Below are 18517 nucleotides of genomic sequence, written 5' to 3' on the forward strand. Positions count from 1 at the left end.
TGTAACTCTTGATTCTCCTACTGATCAGGAATTTATCTTTGCCTTAAATATGCACAAGGATTCTGCCCTCAGCTTTCTGTACCAAAGGCACTCAACTCTGCAAGAGAGTCTTAAATGGGTGCCCCTTTATTCTGAGATTGTGCCCTCTAATCAGAGTTTCCCCATGAGGGTGAACGTTCTCAGCGTGTACTCTACAACGGCTCTCAATCCTGTGTTTCCATGAGATCACTCCTCATTGTTCTAAGACGATGTTGAACAAAAAGACAAAATGCAAAACTATGTTAAAAAAAATTCAGGATAGTTGATTATCCTGGGTGTAATTGAACTGGATGTTCAGACAGAATTTGTATTTGGAAGTCTGTGGTGATCTTGCAGGAAGTCTATGGTGGTTGTACTAGAGTAATACTTGGACTCAGAAGGTTAAAATTTGTGAAGATTAAACAAACTTCAGAAGTATTGCCTGTATTCAGAAGGGTAAGGGCTAATTTGATCGAAGTGTTCAGAAGGGAGAACAAATAGGCTAGATTGGAATAAAATGTTTCTGATTAGTAATCTTGGGGGCATAGTCTAAAAATTAGATTTTTCAAGTGATAGATGTGTGAAACTCTCCTGCCCACAGCATTGATGTTCAATCAATTGTCAGTTTCAAATCTGAGGTGTATAGATTTTCGAGAGCCAAACAAAATAAGAGTAATGGGACAAAGACAGGGAGATAGAGTTGAGTCACAGATTAATTTTGACTTCACTGAATGGTGGAACATGTTGCAAGGGTTTTTGATACGAGCTCATGCTTCATGCATGTATATTTCTCTGACCCACTTAAGCCTACTTTGATTATTGGAAGTTTCTCCAATCCGGTTTTCCTTTATAGTCGTAAGCCGCCAATGCAACTGTTAGACTTCTGAAGAATCTCTTATCTGCTTTATAATTTATACTTTTTTCAGTCCTTTTCACTCTTTATACCTGACATAACTCTGTGTATTACCTTTTGAGTTTCCTAAAAGTGCCTTTGACATTTCTTAACACTAATTCTTTTTATTGTACACTTGCCATCACGATTTTTCTCCAAGCCATGACTGCCAGCTCTCTCCCAACTCCTCTGTTCCCCCCCCTCCTCCAAACCACTTCAACAAAAGTCTTTAAGGCCACATGTGCTGTCTCTCACCTCGCATCACATTTGCATCCAAGTCACCACAAACTGGCACATGGTAATTATTTTCTTAGTATTGTTCATACCTCATTAGTCTTATAAGTGAAGTGTTTTATAATTGACCTGTAGTAGAAATAATATGAATATAATAATGTCGTTACATGTAACTTTGTCCTATTCAATTATATATGCTGTTAATTTGCTCATTTTCTCCTTGCCATCGCCTATACCATTTTGTTAAACTAGCCCAAACAATTCCATTTTTATTTCCAATAGTTCACTTTCAGTCTATTACTTCTGCATAGGTCTTACTAAGTTTGCAGATGACACCAAAATTGGAGGTGTAGTGGACAACGAAGAAGGTTACCTTAGATTACAATGGAATCTTGATCAGATGAGCCAATGGGCTGAGTAGTGGCAGATGGAGTTTAAATAGGTAAATGCGAGGTGCTGCATTTTGGGAAAGAAAATCTTAGCAGGACTTATACACTTAATGGTAAGGTCCTAGGGAATGTTGCTGAACAAAGAGACCTTGCAGGTTCATAGGTCCTTGAAGTAGAGTCGCAGGTAGATAAGACGGGGAAGGAGGCGTTTGGTATGCTTTCCTTAGGCCACTTTTGGGATATTGTGTGCAATTCTGGTTTCTTTCCTATTGGAAGGATGTTGTGAAACTTGAAAGGATTCAGGAAAGATTTACAAGGATGTTGTCAGGGTTAGAGGATTTGAGCTATAGGGAGAGGTTGAAAAGGTTAGGGCTGTCTGAGGTTGAGGGGTGACCTCATGGAGGTTTATAAAATCATGAGGGGCATGGATAGAATAAATTGACAAAGTCTTTTCTCTGGTGTGAGGAAGTCCAGAACTAGAGGGCATAGGTTTAGGGTGTGAGGGGAAAGATATAAAAGAGACCTAAGAGGCAACTTTTTCATGCAGAGGGCGATGAGTGTGTGGAATGAGCTGCCAGAGGAAGTGGTGAAGGCTAGTACAATTGCAGCATTTAAAAGGCATCTGGATGGGTATGTGAATAGGAAGGGTTTGGAGGGGTATGGGCTGGGTGCTGGCAGGTGGGACTAGATTGGGCTGGGATATCTGGTCGGCATGGATGAGTTGGACCAAAGGGTCTGTTTCTGTGCTGTACATCTCTATGACTGTCATCTGATCTCAGTTCTGAGCAACATGTTTGACAAATTCTTTTGTGAACAACGCCACAAGGTTAGTAGCTACTATTTTATAAGAAATTACAAACCACACAATCAAAACCAGTAAAATAATTACATTATCATCATGACTTTATAGGATCTGGGGCAAGATTCGGGTGCAAAATGGTGAACTGCAATGTCCTTTGTGTGAAGAGTAAAATTTTCCTGATTTAACATCCAGTATTTTTTTACATTATATACAATTGAGCACTGGATCACAGGTGCCTTTCATGATTGGGAAGAGGCTTGAATTTCATTCCTACCCAAGACATTTGATTCCAGTTCCAAAGGGCTTTTGTCATCCATCATCTTAAGTGGGAAAGGGTGGTTGACAAATGGAATTTCAGAGTTTGACATAAGTATTTGAATTTATTGTAACTTATCACCTGATTTACATATCCTTCTGCAGCCAAATTGTCAGGTTTTCCCTCTGCATTTAGGCTATAATGCTGATTTGCTTTTGAGTTTTAATGTTACTTTGTGGAACATAGTACAGCACAGTACAGGCACTTTGGCCCTTGATGTTGTGCTGACCTTTTATCCTATTTAAGATCAACTAACCTACATACCCTTCATTTTACAATCATCCATATGCCTATCCAAGAGTCACTTAAATGTCCCTAATCTATCTTACTGTATACTCACTGCTGGCAGTACATTTCATGCACTCACCACTCTGTAAAGAACCTACCTCTTACATCTCCTCTAAACCTTCCTCCAATCACCTTAAAATTATTCCCCATCATTGCCATTTCCACCCTGGGAAAAGTCTCTCTGGCTATCCATTCTGCCTGTGCCTCTCATCATCTTGTACACTCTGTCAAGTCGCCTTTCACCCTTTGCTCCAAAGGGAAAAGCCTTAACTCCCTCAACCTTTCTTAATAAGACATGTCCTCCAGTCCAGGCAGCATCCTGGAAAAACTCCTCTGCACCCTTTCTAAAGCTTCCATATCCTTCCTATAATGAGGCAGTCAAAACTGAATACAATATTCCAAGTGTAGTTTAACTAGGGCCCAGTAGAGCTGCAGCATAATCTCATGGCTCTTAAACTCAATCCCCCACTAATGAAAACCAACATACCATATGCCGCCTTAACTTTGAGGACGTGGACCTCAAGATCCCTCTCTTCCTCCACACTGTCAAGAATCCTGCTTTTAACTTTGTATTCTGCATTGAAATTTGACCTTTCAAAAGGAATCATTTCACTTTTCCAAGTTGAACTCCAGCTGTCACTGATCAGCCCAGCTCTGCACCCTGTCAACGACCTGTTGCAACCTACAACAGCCCTCCGCACTATCCACGAACCACCAACCTTCGTGTCATCGCCGAACTTTCTAACCTATCCTTCGGCTTCCTCAGCCAAGTCATTGATGAAAATGACAGAGCAGAAGTCCCAGAACCAATCACTACGGAACACCACTGGTTAGTGAGTTCTTGGCTGAATCATTTCCATCCACTACTACCCTCTGTCTTGTATTGGCCAGCCAATTCTGTATCCAGACAGTCAAACTTCCCTGTATCCCATGCTTCCTTACTTTCTGAATGAGCTTACCATGGGGAACCTTATCAAATACCTTGCTAAAATCCATGTACACCACATCCTGTGCCCTACCTTCATCAATGTGTTTTGTCACATCCTCAAGGAATTCAATAAGGCTTGAGGCATGGCCTCCCCCACTCAAAACCATGCTGACAATCTCTAATCAATCTATGGTTTTCCAAGTAATCATAAATCTTGTCTCTCAGAATATTCTCCAATAATTTGCCCACCACTGACACAAGACTGATCTGTAATTCCCAGGATTAACCCTATTCCTGTTCTTGAACAAGGGAATAACGTTTGGAGCTAAAAGACTAAACATTATATAAAGTAAATCTTTGTGTGAACTTAAATAATTGTGCAACATGTCAACACATTGCAAAAAAAACCTAATTTTGCCTGGAGCCGTTGATTGAATTTGGAGTATTATGGTAACAACCATTTTTAAAAATTCCCCAAATGATTATACTGTCCTCAGTCCCATTTGACGAAATAGAAATCTGAAATTTTAAATGTGAATTGATATTTTAACATTTAACTATTCATGTTTTTTGTTCATGCACTGCAGACAATGAAATTAAGTTAATGAGTAACTGAAATCTCTTTTTCTGACTTGAATCTATAGGAACTGATAGATGACTTCATATTTCCAGCCTCTAATGTTTATCTACAGTACAAGAAAAGCGGCGAATTGCCATCTGAACAGGCCATTCCTGTCTGTAGTGCACCTGCTGCAATCAATGCCAGCTTTGAGTTGTTGGTAGCACTGGCTGTTGGCTGTGTGCAAAACCTCAAACAAATAGTCGACACTATGACGGATATGTATTATGCAGGTATTTGAAAATTGTTCACTAGATAAGATGGTAAGCATGTAGATGAAGGTGCAAAGTCTCCATGAATGCATTGAAGGCAGGAAGTTCATAGAAAGATAGCTTTACTTCTAGTCATTTCAACTATGATTCAGATGACAGCAATTTTGTCTGATCAACAGGCTGTGGGTCAAAGTATAACTTTATGGACTTGAGCACAAACTTTTAAGAAGAGCCATCATTCAGACAAAATATTGAACCTGAGACCCAATCAGGCTGCTTTGCATGTAAAAGATCTTTTGGATGAACTTTTTTTTAAACAAAAGGTTTCCTGAAGACATTTGTCCCTCAGCATCACAAAAACAAATTACATTTTGATTTTTTGAGGACTTGCTGTGCTCAAATTCACTGCTGCTTTGTTGTAGCAATAACTCCAATTCAAAATTACTACATTAGTGGTAAAAACCTTGGGATGCCTTAAAGCCATGAAAGGAACTTGATCAATAAAAGTCTTGGTATGATGCAGTGGCTGCTAAACTTTCCTTCAGTGTCTCTGGGAAGAGCCAAAATCCTTGCTTCTAATGCACCATATCTCCTACATAATTATCAGGTGAAACAATGTGATCCTTGTTATTGAAGTCCTAACCTTTTCTTGGCTCAATTTTCTAAGCCAAGGTGGTTTTCCTTTAACTGAATTAAATACACGCTCGTGTCTCTTAAAATTACCAGGTTACCAAGCTCAGAGTCACGTGTATATATGAACTAAGTCCTGGAGAACTGAAATAAAATCAGAAAAATGCTAGAAATACTTAGCAGGTTAGGCAGCATCAGTAAGAGACCAATAGTTAACATTTCAGCTTGGTGACCCTTAATCAGAACCTGAAACATTAACTTTTTCTCCGCAAGTGCTGCCTGACCTACATATTTCCAATATTTATTCCCAAAATATTAATATTTATAGTGTGGAGAGCTTAACTTTGGTTCTGTGCCATGCCATCAAAACAGCCTGCAGATGCTCAGGAACTCTTAACTGAAGAATGGCTTGTTGAATGGCATGGAGGTGGTAGCAATTTGAGAACAGTACTTCAATCAGTGACACCTTTTACTGAAAAAGAAATGTTAATGGGGATGGGTAGTCATGTATAGAGGTGACTTGGATGGTTGGTGTGTTCCCCTATTTGCCATCATAGAGAGGAACTGAATTGAAAAGAAGAAAGTAAACAAAAACCGTTCTCAATTGACAGACATTTTACATTTGATGTTAGAACAAAAAGTGAAGCATTCGAAGCAGTAAGTTTTATTCCTTACCAAGTAGCAGTAAAGAAATTGCATCATAAAATATTTGCCTTTCAATATTTCAGCCAATCTTGTTTGAACTTGATCATGGATGAAGTTATTATCCTATGTGTGGCTGTTTTAGGGATGAAGGACTTTTTTGACTTTTAATACTTTTAGCAACAACATTGTACAGTCTTTTCTGATTTTGACCTGTATTTTTAAGTGTTATCAATTTAATAGTACATCTTAAAATGTGCCTCTGAGTCTTTCATACACTAAAAGAATCAAGACTTTATGAAGCACCATCAATACAAGAATTGAACTCATTTAAAAAGCGAACCATCTTGGCATCCTTATATAGTTAGTTGATGCAGACTCCACAAGAAATATAGCAGCATGTGTAAGTTATTCAGCCCCTTAAGCTGCTTCTGCCATTCAGTGAAGTTGTGGCTGATCTGGTTGTAGCCTTAACTCTACTTTCCTGCCTGACCTCTCAATTATTGTTAATGAGCAGTCGTCTTCCTCAACCTTCAATATGTTCACTGACACAGCCTCCATAGTTAACTGGGGTAGAGAATTTCAAGTTTTGCTGACCCTCAAATGCAAGTACCCCTCATTTTTGTCTCCTATAATCCTTTGTGAAACTTGTTCCCAGCTCTAGATCCTCCACAAAAAAATCTTTCCCATGTCAACTCTCCATTTAATATGACTATTCTGATCCTACTCTTGTATCGACCCAAACTGCCAAATCTTGCCAAGTAAGGCAACCCTTTCATCCAAGAAATCAACCAAGTAAATCTTCTCTAAATGGCTTCAAATACAAGTGTGTTCCTCTTTAATGTGAGCAAAATTGTACAAAAGTACTTCTGGTGCATTTCACTTCTGTCCTGTACAGGCTAGTGTTCCATTTGTTGTCTTAATTACCCGCTGCAATTGGGTGCTGACTTCAGGTGGTTCATGAGCAAGGGCACCCTTTACATTGTAGCATTCTGCAGTCTTCTATTTTAAACGATGTTCTGCTTTTCTATACTTCCTGCAACTTGAGCGTGCTCGTATTTTCCCACATAATACATAGATTTACCAAATTTTTGTGTACTCTGATAGTTTAAATATATCTCTTTGCAGTACCATAGTTTGCTCTTCGCAACTTGCTTTCCTGCCTATATTTTGTAGCATCAGCAAATTTGGCTACAATTGAGTGCATCCTTTTGTGCAAGGCAATAGTATAGATTGTAAATTGTTTAGGTACCAGCACTGATCCCTGCAGCTCTCTACAGGTTACAATTGGCTATCCTGGAATTGTAACCCATTTATCCCAAGTCTGTTTTCAGTTTCTCAGTCCTCTATCCACAGTAATATGACCCTCCGTACCATAATTCCATGTGTTGTAATCTTTTATGTGACACTTTGGCGAATATTTTTGATGGTCCACGTACCCTGTTGTTTTATTTTTATCCACCCTTGTTCTCAAAGAATACTAATAAATATGAGACACTTTCCTTCAAGACAAAAACCGTGTTGAATCAGCCTGTTTGTTCTGATTTTCAAAATGCTCGGTCAGTATCTTGTTAGTGGATTTAAGCATTTTCACAGTGAAAAGTGTGAGGCTAACTGGCCCCATAGTTTCTTGCTTAGTGTCTCCCTTCCTTGAATAGAAGTGTTAAATTTGTGATTTTCCAATCTGCTGAGATGTTCACAGAATCTAGAAAAATGTTGAAAGGTTATAAATAATGAAGCTACTATTTTAAGATGTTCCGACGCATTTCTTCTTTCAGTCTTAATTTCCGTTGTCTTTCTCAAATGATATTGTTGGTTTGAACATTTTCTATGCTTATTTCGCCACATTCCAGCATCAAAGGAAATTAAATGGTGTAAAGTTGCAAAATTAGTGATAGCTGTATGCTGATCTCCTCCACCAGTTGGTACCTTCAATAATTCAGTTACTGTTACATGCTATGAGAATAGAACATGAAGTACTCAAGAGTACCCATTAGTATAACTAGTTAAAGCCATTTTTTTATGAGCATTTTTATTAAATTTTTTTTAGAGGCTTCCTCTGTTTAGATTCTTCAAAGCAAAAACTGTCAAATTGTATGCTATATATTGTGAGCAGAACTCCAGACATTAGCTATCCTTTGATAGGTCCCATGAGGCAATCATGACTCCACATATTTGATCGATGTTTAATTTTCTCCTGTAGCAATAGTAGTTTTGATCTGCTTCAACCTTTTTCAGTTGCAGTTGTATATAGTGAACCACTTGAAAACATTTTGGTGTTCCAGTATGGTATTATGAAATCTGTCTGAAATTTTATTCATTGATTCTAAGATTTTAATTTTTGTTTAGGTTGTGAAGCATTGACAGAGTGGGAATACTTGCCACCAGTAGGGCCACGTCCATCAAAAGGATTTGTAGGATTAAAGAATGCTGGTGCTACATGTTACATGAATTCTGTTATTCAGCAGCTATACATGATCCCAGCTATTAGAAATGGTATCCTTACAATTGAAGGCACTGGTAGTGATGTTGATGATGATACATCTGGTGATGAGAAACAGGATAATGAGGTGAACACAAGTTACAACTATTACATTTATGTCAAAAGACAAGTCATGTCTGTTGAAATGCTTAAATCTTTTTCTACCTAAGCTGTTGGTAAATGTCAATGGCAACTACCTGTACTGGAAATATTTTTAAATTTGTTTTGTTAATGTAGTGAAATCTTCTTGAAATATACATACCTTGGACTTTTGTATTTAAAACTTGTTTTGGAAACCAGCCCTCAAATACACAAAACAACATATTCAGTATGTTGTAAGGTCTCACACATTTTAACCTTATTGCAACAACCTTCATAGTTGTATAGGCGTTGGTCACTTTTTTTATTAGGGTGGATTGTGTTGCCAAAACAATGGTGAAGCTAATGGTGCTTTATTTATTCTGCATAAATGGTGCAGCAACTTGAAGTTTGGGCTAAATATGCAATTCAATGTAAATATCAAAATGTTGTCTAAGTTCAGAAGCTGTACTGTTGGCTTCGCCAAATCACTTGCACTGTTTGCTTTACCAGAGACTTACATCAAATAGAATGAGGTAGTATTTTTTCACCAGAGAAACAAGCTAAACACACTCTAGACATTTTAGAATAAATGATTAAAAGTATTGATATCCATTGAACAATGTGGTTAGTATTAACAATTAGACATCAACGTCTCTGGCACTGAGAGTCACTATTCAAAATGGAATGTCATTCCTTTATGTTGAGTAGAGTCAAATGATTTTCAACTCTCATTTGAAACAACCTGTTCTCCTTTTGTCTTCTGCCTCTATCAGTTCACTCCATCAACAAACATAGGATTCCCCTCCAAACCTCCAGGCATTGAATTAATCCCCACTTTATTTGCTGTCCTCCTGAATCCTTCCGCTGCTTTTTGCTCACTCTTTTTTACTCTCACTTCCCTGTGAGGAACTAAAACTTCAAGCTGCTTGGACCAAGCATTTTTGAGTTGGAGTATGTCAAATTAATAGCAGTTATTAAATACGCTGCAGTCAAAGTCTGTTCCATTATATTTTTAGATATTCAAAAAGCATGGCACTGGAAAAACACAGCTGGTCAGGTAGCATTCAAGGAGCAAGAGAGTCAACATTTCAAGCATAAGCTCTTCATCAGAAAGTCCTGATGCTTTTCCAGCGCCACACTTTTTGACTCTGATCTCCAGTATCTGCAGTCCTCACTTTCTCCGAAAAGAAAAGTTGTGCTTAACAAAATAATTTTTGAGTATACTTTTAGCGATTTTTGATATTGTGATTGCACATGCAGAGGAACCTCTATTATCCAGTATTCAATTATGCAAAGATCTGATTATTCGGTTAAATCGCAAGGTCCAGGTGCTTGGCTAAATTGTTACTTCAGCATTCGATTTACCGAATGAAATACTCCCTGCCTGTGTTCTTTGGATAATTGAGGTTCCTCTGGATTCAAATTTAATTATTAAGTTGCTGCAAAGTTGCATTTAGCTTCTGTTGAGAAGCATTTTGTTTTAATCTCAATTGATTTTTTAAAATATGTTTTTAAAGAGCAATGTCGATCCTAGAGATGATGTTTTTAGTTACCACCACCATTATGACAAACCTGTAATTGGAAAAACTGAAGATCGAAAGGAATACAATATTGGGGTCCTGAGACATCTGCAAGTCATTTTTGGACATTTGGCTGCCTCAAGATTGCAGTACTATGTGCCTAGAGGTTTCTGGAAACAGTTCAGGTTTGTAGTTTGAAAATTGCAGAAGTTTTTTTTCTTTGGGAAATAAGTTCTTGCCTGTGGTGAAGAAGCTTTCACTGCATTTTGCTGAAAAGTTGTGTGTGAAACTCAACTCCTATAAATGGCAGTTGGTAGAGAGTGAGGCTACAGAGAAGAGCATGGTATTTTGCACTTGGTGTTCTGGCAAATTGAGAAAATAGAATTTTAAGTAAAAATAAAATTAACTAAATTGTCAAATGCATTGACAGAGAACTGTGCACTTGGTGGCAATTGGGGAAAAAAGATTGTCAATTTTTAATGCGTAAAGCTGTGGGGAATGATTTAACATAACTGCAAACAGATCTTTAAGTGGGTTGCATGTGTACAATTGGAGAGTGCGAGTTTAATAGTTATGAATTTGAAGCAAGACTTGAGACCATGTGCTAGAATACAAAATATTACGTCCTTTCCCCAGGCTTTGGGGTGAACCAGTCAACCTTCGAGAGCAACATGATGCTTTGGAATTCTTCAACTCTTTAGTAGATAGTCTGGATGAAGCTTTGAAAGCTCTTGGACATGCAACTATGCTCAGCAAAGTTCTTGGAGGTTCCTTTGCTGATCAGAAGATTTGTCAAGGCTGTCCACACAGGTGAATGCAACAGAAGTCTAATATTACATTGTTTTGTCTCACTGCTAAAAAGGATTTTTAAGTATTGTGGTTAATATAAATAATTAAGTTTTCAATGCACAATTGCCAGTCCGATAGCAGTGCAATTTGTGTCAGAATAATTGAATTTCTTCATTGAAAGAGAAGCTCGGGTTGGATTTTGTGTGAAAACATTGATAACTTAGTAGAAAATGTGAGATAATTGGCAATCTCTAAATGTTCCAAGTTGTAAAATTTTACAAAAAATGGCATATGAGAGATGCAGCAGCAAATATTAACTTTGTTGCATTGTGACTTCTGGGTTTGTCGTGTAGGAGTTTGATAAAGTGTGTAATGAGAATGCATCTTGGCAAAATTATACTATTCAGTGAATTGCTCATAACTGCAAATATTGTATTTTATTTTAAGTTTAAAATAAAATTTAAGCTTGAGTAAGTATTATGTTTGAAGAACCTTGCAAAGAGATGACCAGTCACAGTTTTGCTCAACCCCTCTGGAGAATGAGCATTGTTTGGGAATGCATCAGTTGAACTATACTGAAATATATAAGAAATTGGGTCGTTAGGAAAGTGCATATGTAGTGGCTCAGAAGTTTCTGGAACACCATCTCTCAGTTGTCCAATTTGTTTGAATTCACCCTCTCTCTTAGAACAAAACCCTCCATTCTGTTGGGATTTTTTTGGTTTGTCATCGTGCTAGGGATTGAATGAATAAAAGACATTAATATTCACTCAGCCATGATTGAATAGTGGGGCGTGCTCAATGGGCTGAATAACTTGTTCATGTTTATATGAAAAGAGAGAGAAAGAATCCTAATGAATTGCAGATAACTCAGATGAGGGAGAAAGTTTTTTTTTAGTGCCTTCCTGTAAAACAATGGAAAATAAAAAATTTAAATCCCTTTTGCCACAAGTCAACATGTTTGGGGTCAAGTTGCCACAGTTTCATTTGTTTCCTTTCATTGACTCAAGGCTGAGTGGCCTGGCAGGAGTGTAAATCTTGGCAAAGTATCTTTAGTTAAGTACTAACACTAATTTTAATTAGCACAAATTTACAGATTATTGGAACTCTATAGGAGGTTGACTGTGAGCTCTGTTTTGCTAAACTAACAGCAATGTATTTTTACATACTAGTAAGGCATGCATCTGCAATTCATGTTACCTTCCAGTGAAATTCTAGGCAATTGTTAATGGGTAAGGTGAACGCGAGATAAATGAAGAAATTGAATTCACTTCATATTTTGGTGTTGCAAAATTGATTTGGATTCAGTGGGGTTCTTAAAACATAAGAACTTCATTGAAATTCCTGACCTCAGGATTGGAATGTAGAACTGTACTGAGCACACAATTTATAATACTTAGCATTACAACATAGAAGCTCGAGTAGCTGAGCACGTCCCATAACCCATCTTTTCCTCAGTGCTGAAAATTCATTCTCGAGATAATTAAAGCGAAGAATTGAATGCTATAAATCTAAAACCAAAGCAGAAATTGCTGGAGAAACTCAGCAGGTCTGGCATTATCTGTGGAGAGAAAGCAGAGTTAACATATTGAGTCCAGTGGCCCTTCAGCGCCCTGGTCGCTGGGCTCAATGCAACTCTATTTTGTCTGCGCAGATGCTGCCAGAATATCCCCAACTAATCCATTTTGATTCTCTGAGATAATTATTCATAACTCGCTTGCAAGTGCTAATTCAATTTGTTCTGCCCCACAAGCAGAGTACAGGTCATTCTGCTATAACGTGAATTTCATTAATGCAAATTCGCTATTATGCAATTGACAAATTGGGACACTGTTTCTAATGTGCAATTTTTTTAAAACATTGGCTGTAGCGCAATATTTTAAGTGCTGTTTCTAAATCACGATTTTTCTATAACATTGGGTTGCACAAGAACGCAACATCGCATTATGGAACTACCTATTTTAGAACTAATTGCTGCATAAAGATTGTTTCCTCTTGACACCATTACTTAATTTTGCAAGTATTCTTAGAACATAAAACCACAAGTTTAGGAACAGAATTAGGCCACTCAGGTCTGCTGCACCATTCAATTATAACTGATATCTTTAAAAGAGCTGTTGCAATCTTTTATACTTCCACCTAGCTTACCCTAATGTTTCTTCTTCTTCTCTCCTTATTGTCACTTGTCCTTTTGGTTTTTAAAGGCTTCCCAATCGTCTGACTTCCCACTACTGTCATTGCATTTTGCTTTTATGTTGTCCCTGACTTCCCTTGTCAGCCATGGTTACCATCTCCCTTTCATGTTACTTTTTTGTTGGGATGAATTTCTGGTGTGCTTCTTGAAATACCCCTAGAAACTCCTGTGACTGCTGCTCTACTATATTCCCAGCTAGCCTCCCTTTCCAATCAGCTCTGGCCAGCTCCTCCAACATGTCTTGATAGTTAATTTTACTCAATTGTAATACTATTTTGTTTGGTTCCAGCTTTTAATCCCTCATTCTGCAGGGTGATTTCTATTATGTTATGGTCTCTGCCCACTTGGGGTTCCTTTACCTTTAAGCTCCCTAATCAAGTCTGCCTCTTTATGCATCACCAAAGCCAGAATTGCCTGTTCTGTAGTTGGCTGTAACCATAGCTCTTCCAAAAATAACCATCTTGTTGACACTGCCCAAATTCCTTTTCTTGGGGTCTGCTACAAATCTGATTTTTCCCATCCTCATGTACACTGAATTGTAATGATTAATGTAATTGTTCTTGTCTTTTTTTAATGCTGACTTATTTTCTGTCCCACATCCTAACGACTGTTTGGAAGCCTCTACACAACTCCCATCGGTTTTTTATTCCTTTGCAGTTCCTAACTCTAACTACACAGATTCAGCACCTTATGACAATCTCACTTGCTATTTATTTAATTTCTTACTAACAAGGCACATTTGACCATCTGCCTGTCCTTTTTGATAAGGCACATATTCAACCTTAATCCCCTTGCTCCCATATCTCTGATACTCTGAACATCATAGCCACCAATTTCAACCTGTGCTGCAAGCTCATTTGTTTTGTATAATGTTCATTTAAGTGGATCGGTTAGAGAGACAGTTCGAGGCAATGAGGAATTTGCAGCAACAGCGGTGATGGATGGCAGTTATAGGAAGGGGGAAATGTCGCAGATGCAGTCACATAGATGGGTTAACTGTAGGAAAGGTAAGAGAGGTAGGCAGTTCGTGCAGGAGTCATCTGTGGCTATCCCCACTACAAACAAGTATGCTGCTTTGGAAAATGTAGGGGGTGATCGATACACATGGGAACGTAGCACGAACAGCCAAGTTTCTGGTATTCAGATGCGCTCTAATGCAATGAGGGATACGTCGGGTTCCAAGAGATCAATTGTGTTAGGGGATAGTCCGAGGCACAGACAGATGTTTCTGAGGCCAGCAGTGAAAAATCAGAATGGTATGTTGCTTTCCTGATGTCAGGATCCAGGATGTCTCAGAGGATACAGAATGTTCTCACTGGTGAGGAGAGCCAGCAGGAGGTCATTGTCCACATTGGAACTAACGACATAGGAAGGGAAAAGGTTGAGATTCTGAAGGGAGATTGCACAGAGTTAGGCAGGAATTTAAAAGAGAGGACCTCTGGCTATCTGGATTATTCACGGTGTTACGGGCTAGTGAGGGCAGGAATGGAGGATAGAGCAGATGAATGCATGGCTGATGAGCTGGTGTATGGGAACATTTTTGGATCATTGGAATCTCTTTTTGAATAGAAGTAACCTGTACAAGAAGGACAGATTGCACCTAAATTGGAAGGGGACTAATATACTGGCAGGGAGGTTTGCTAGATTTAAACTAGTAAAATTGGGGGGATGGGACCCAGGGAGATAGTGAGGAAAGAGGTCGATTTGAGACTGGTACAGTTGAGAATAGAAGCGAGTCAAATAGTCAGGGTAGGACTAATAAATTAAACTGCATTTATTTCAATGCAAGGGGCCTAACAGGGAAGACATATGAACTCAGGGCATGGCTAGGAACATGGGACTGGGATGTCATAGCAATTACAGAAACATGGCTCAGGGATAAACAGGACTGGCAGCTTAATGTTCCAGGATACAAATGCTACAGGGAAGATAGAAGGGGAGGCAAGAGAGGAGGGGGAGTGGTGTTTTTGATAAGGGATAGCATTACAGTTGTGCTGAGGAAGGATATTCCTGGAAATACATCCAGGGAAGTTAGTTGGGTGGAACTGAGAAATAAGAAACGGATGATCACCTTATTGGGATTGTATTATAGACGCCCTAATAGTCAGAGGGAAATTGAGAAATAAATTTGGAAGGAGATCTCAGCTATCTGTAAGAATAACTTTCCAAACATAAGCAGGGACTGCCATAGTGTCAAGGGTTTAGATAGAAAGGAATTTGTGTGTACAAGACAATTTTCTGATTCAGTATGTGGATTTACCTACTAGAAAAGGTGCAAAACTTGACCTACTCTTGGGAAATAAGGCAAGGCAGGTGAAGGAGGAGTCAGTGCGGGAGCACTTTGGGGCAAGTGACCATAATTCCATTAGATTTTAAATAGTGATGGAAAAGGATAGACCAGATCTAAAAGGTGAAGTTCTAAATTCGAGAAAGGCCAATTTTGATGGTATTAGGCAAGAATTTTCAAAAGCTGATTGGGGGCAAATGTTCTCAGGTAAAGGGACAGCTGGGAAATGGAAAGCCTTCAGAAATGAGATAACGAGAATCCAGAGAAAGTATATTCCAGTTAGGGTGAAAGAAAAGGCAAGTAGATATTGGGGATGCTGGATGACTAAAGAAATTGAGGGTTTGGTCAAGAAAAAGAAGGAAGCATATGTCTGGTATCGACAGGATAGATCACGTGAATCCTTACACTATAAAGGCAGTAGGAGTATACTTAAGAGGGAAATCAGGAGGGCAAAAAGGGAGCATGAGATAGCTTTAGCAAATAGAATTAAGGAGCATCCAAAAGGGTTCTTACTATACATTAAGGGAAAAAAGGGTAACTAGAGAGAGAATAGGGCCCCTCAAAGATCAGCAACGCAGCCTTTGTGTGGAGCCGCAGGAGATGGGGGAGATACTGAACAAGTATTTTGCATCCGTGTTTACTGTGGAAAAGAACGTGGAAGTTATAGAATGTAGGAAAATAGATGGTGACATCTTGAAAAATGTCCCTATTACAGAGGAGGAAGTGCTAGATGTCTTGAAATGCATAAAGGTGGATAAATTCTCAGGACATGATCAGGTGTACCCTAAAACTGTGGGAAGCTAGGGAAGTGATTGCTGGGCCTCTTGCTTAGATATTTGTATCATCGATAGTCACAGGTGAGGTGCCGGAAGACTGGAGGTTGGCTGACGTGATGCCACTGTTTAAGAAGGGCAATAAGGAGAAGCCAGGGAACTATAGACCAGTGAGCCTGACGTCGGTGGTTGAGGGAATCTGGAGGGACAGGATGGCAAGGCAAGGACGGATTCAGGATAGTCAACGTGGCTCTGTGCGTGGGAAATCATCTCTCAAACTTGATTTGAGTTTTTTTTGAAGAAGTAACAAAGAGGATTGATGAGGGCAGAGCGGTAGATGTGATCTATATGGACTTCAGTAAGGCGTTCGACAAGGTTCCCCATGGGAGACTAGTTAGCAAGGTTAGATCTCATGGAATACAGAGAGAATTAGCCATTTGGATACAGAACTGGCTCAAAGGTAGAAGACAGAGGGTGGTGGTGGAGGGTTGTTTTTCAGACTGGAGGCCTGTGACCAGTGGAGTGCAACAAGGATCGGTGCTGGGTCCACTACTTTTCGTCATCTATATAAATGATTTGGATGTGAGCATAAGAGGTACAGTTAGAAAGTTTGCAGATGACACCAAAATTGGAGGTGTCGTGGACAGTGAAGAGGGTTACTTCAGATTACAACAGGATCTTGATCAGATGGGCCAGTGGGCTGAGAAGTGGCAGGAGGAGTTGAATTTAGATAAATGTGAGGTGCTGCATTTTGGGAAAGCAAATCTTAGCAGGACTTATCCACTTCATGGTAAGGTCCTAGGGAGTGTTGCTGAACAAAGAGACCTTGGAGTGCAGGTTCATAGCTCCTTGAAAGTGGAGTTGCAGACAGGATAGTGAAGGCGGCGTTTAGTTGGTCAGAGTATGGAGTACAGGAGTTGGTAGGTCATGTTGCAGCTGTACAGGACATTGGTTAGACCACTTTTGGAATATTGCATGCTGTTCTGGTTTCCTTCCTATCAGAAAGATGTTGTGAAACTTGAAAGGGTTCAGAAAAGATTTACAAGGATGTTGCCAGGCTTGGAGGTTTTGAGCTATTGGGAGAGGCTGAACAGGCTGGGGCTGTTTTCCCTGGAGCTTTGGAGGCTGAAGGGTGACCTTATAGAGGTTTACAAAATTGATGGACAAGAATAGGATAAATAGACAAAGTTTTTCCCTAAGATGGGCGAGTCCAGAACTAGAGGGCATAGGTTTTTAGGGTAAGAGGGGAAAGATATAAAAGAGACCTAAGGGGCAACTTTTTCACTCAGAGGTTGGTACGTGTATGGAATGAGCTGCAGAGGAAGTGGTGGAGACTGGTACAAGTGCAACATTTAAGAGGCATTTAGATGGGTGTATGAATAGGAACGGTTTGGCAGGATGTGGGCCGGGTGCTGGCAGGTGGGACTAGATTGGGTTGGGATATCTGGTCGGCATGGGCGGGTTGGACCGAAGGGTCTGCTCATCTTCCCTTAGCAGAATCTCTCTCCTCTTCCTTCCTATGGTATGGTATTGGATTTTCCCTTCCCACTCCAAGTTCCTGTGCAGCTCATGAGATGTTCTAAGCCTGAGTGCCAGGCATCCTTCAGAACTTTGGATCCTGGCCACAGAACTGTGCCGACTCTCCTAACTGTACTATTCCCACTCTTGAATGTCGCCCTGTACCATAGTGCTGTGGATAGTTTGTTCATCTACCTATGGCCTCTGGTCTTGTCCATACAGGGAACAAGAATCTCACACCTGTTAGACAAGCTCAAGGGCTGAGATTCTTTCAGCACTGTGCTGGATTACTCTATCTGCCCCACTTGTAGTCTCACTCTCCTCTCTCTGACCACTTATCAAATTTGAGTTAGTTAATCTCTGGTGTGACTGCCTCCTGAAGGTGTCCATGCATCTTTTTCGCCCTCATTCATGTGTCACAATATTGAAGCTCAGACTTCAACTCGTCAACTGAGCTAGAGTTGCTCAGTCAACCAACACTTGTTATAGATGTAGTCACTACATAGTCCAGGTACAATGCATCATCTGGTTAGTCTCAATATTATTCACTTTGTTCTTAATTTGATTTTTGAAAATTTCCTGCTAGTCTTTTAGTTTGCAACTTGTAAATATTTCCTCTCTTCACCTTCGATTTGAAAGTAACTAGTAATAGTTGTTATTCTACCAACCAATAATCTTGTGGTTTTCCTACAGTGACATTCTTTCTTGTGTTGGGCCCCAGATCTTGGGCTTGAATTGATCCTGTTAAAAGACCCTATAAGCTCAGATCTTAAAGCACCCCGTTCTCCCCCTCCAAATTCCATTATCTCAAAATTCCCCGAACTATATACTCCGATTGTGTCTCACTCTGGATGTGATCTCCTTTGTGAGCATGCACAGCACATTGGTGTATGTGAGCTGTTT

The 18517-nt window shown here is 39.4% G+C and overlaps 1 protein-coding gene across 3 annotated transcripts in view; it reads left to right on the plus strand.

The window, feature by feature from the left end:
- The window catches only part of usp9 (ubiquitin specific peptidase 9), a 259627-nt gene that overhangs the window by 172352 nt on the left and 68758 nt on the right, over positions 1 to 18517 (plus strand). For all 3 annotated transcript variants that reach the window (XM_072585147.1, XM_072585145.1, XM_072585144.1), the window contains 4 exons: positions 4512 to 4719; positions 8320 to 8540; positions 10051 to 10238; positions 10690 to 10863. In XM_072585147.1, coding sequence (XP_072441248.1) covers positions 4512 to 4719; positions 8320 to 8540; positions 10051 to 10238; positions 10690 to 10863 — 791 coding nt within the window. The remainder of the gene's footprint in view (positions 1 to 4511; positions 4720 to 8319; positions 8541 to 10050; positions 10239 to 10689; positions 10864 to 18517) is intronic.

The sequence above is a fragment of the Chiloscyllium punctatum genome, chromosome 15 (genome assembly GCF_047496795.1).
Source record: "Chiloscyllium punctatum isolate Juve2018m chromosome 15, sChiPun1.3, whole genome shotgun sequence".
NCBI lineage: Eukaryota > Metazoa > Chordata > Chondrichthyes > Orectolobiformes > Hemiscylliidae > Chiloscyllium > Chiloscyllium punctatum.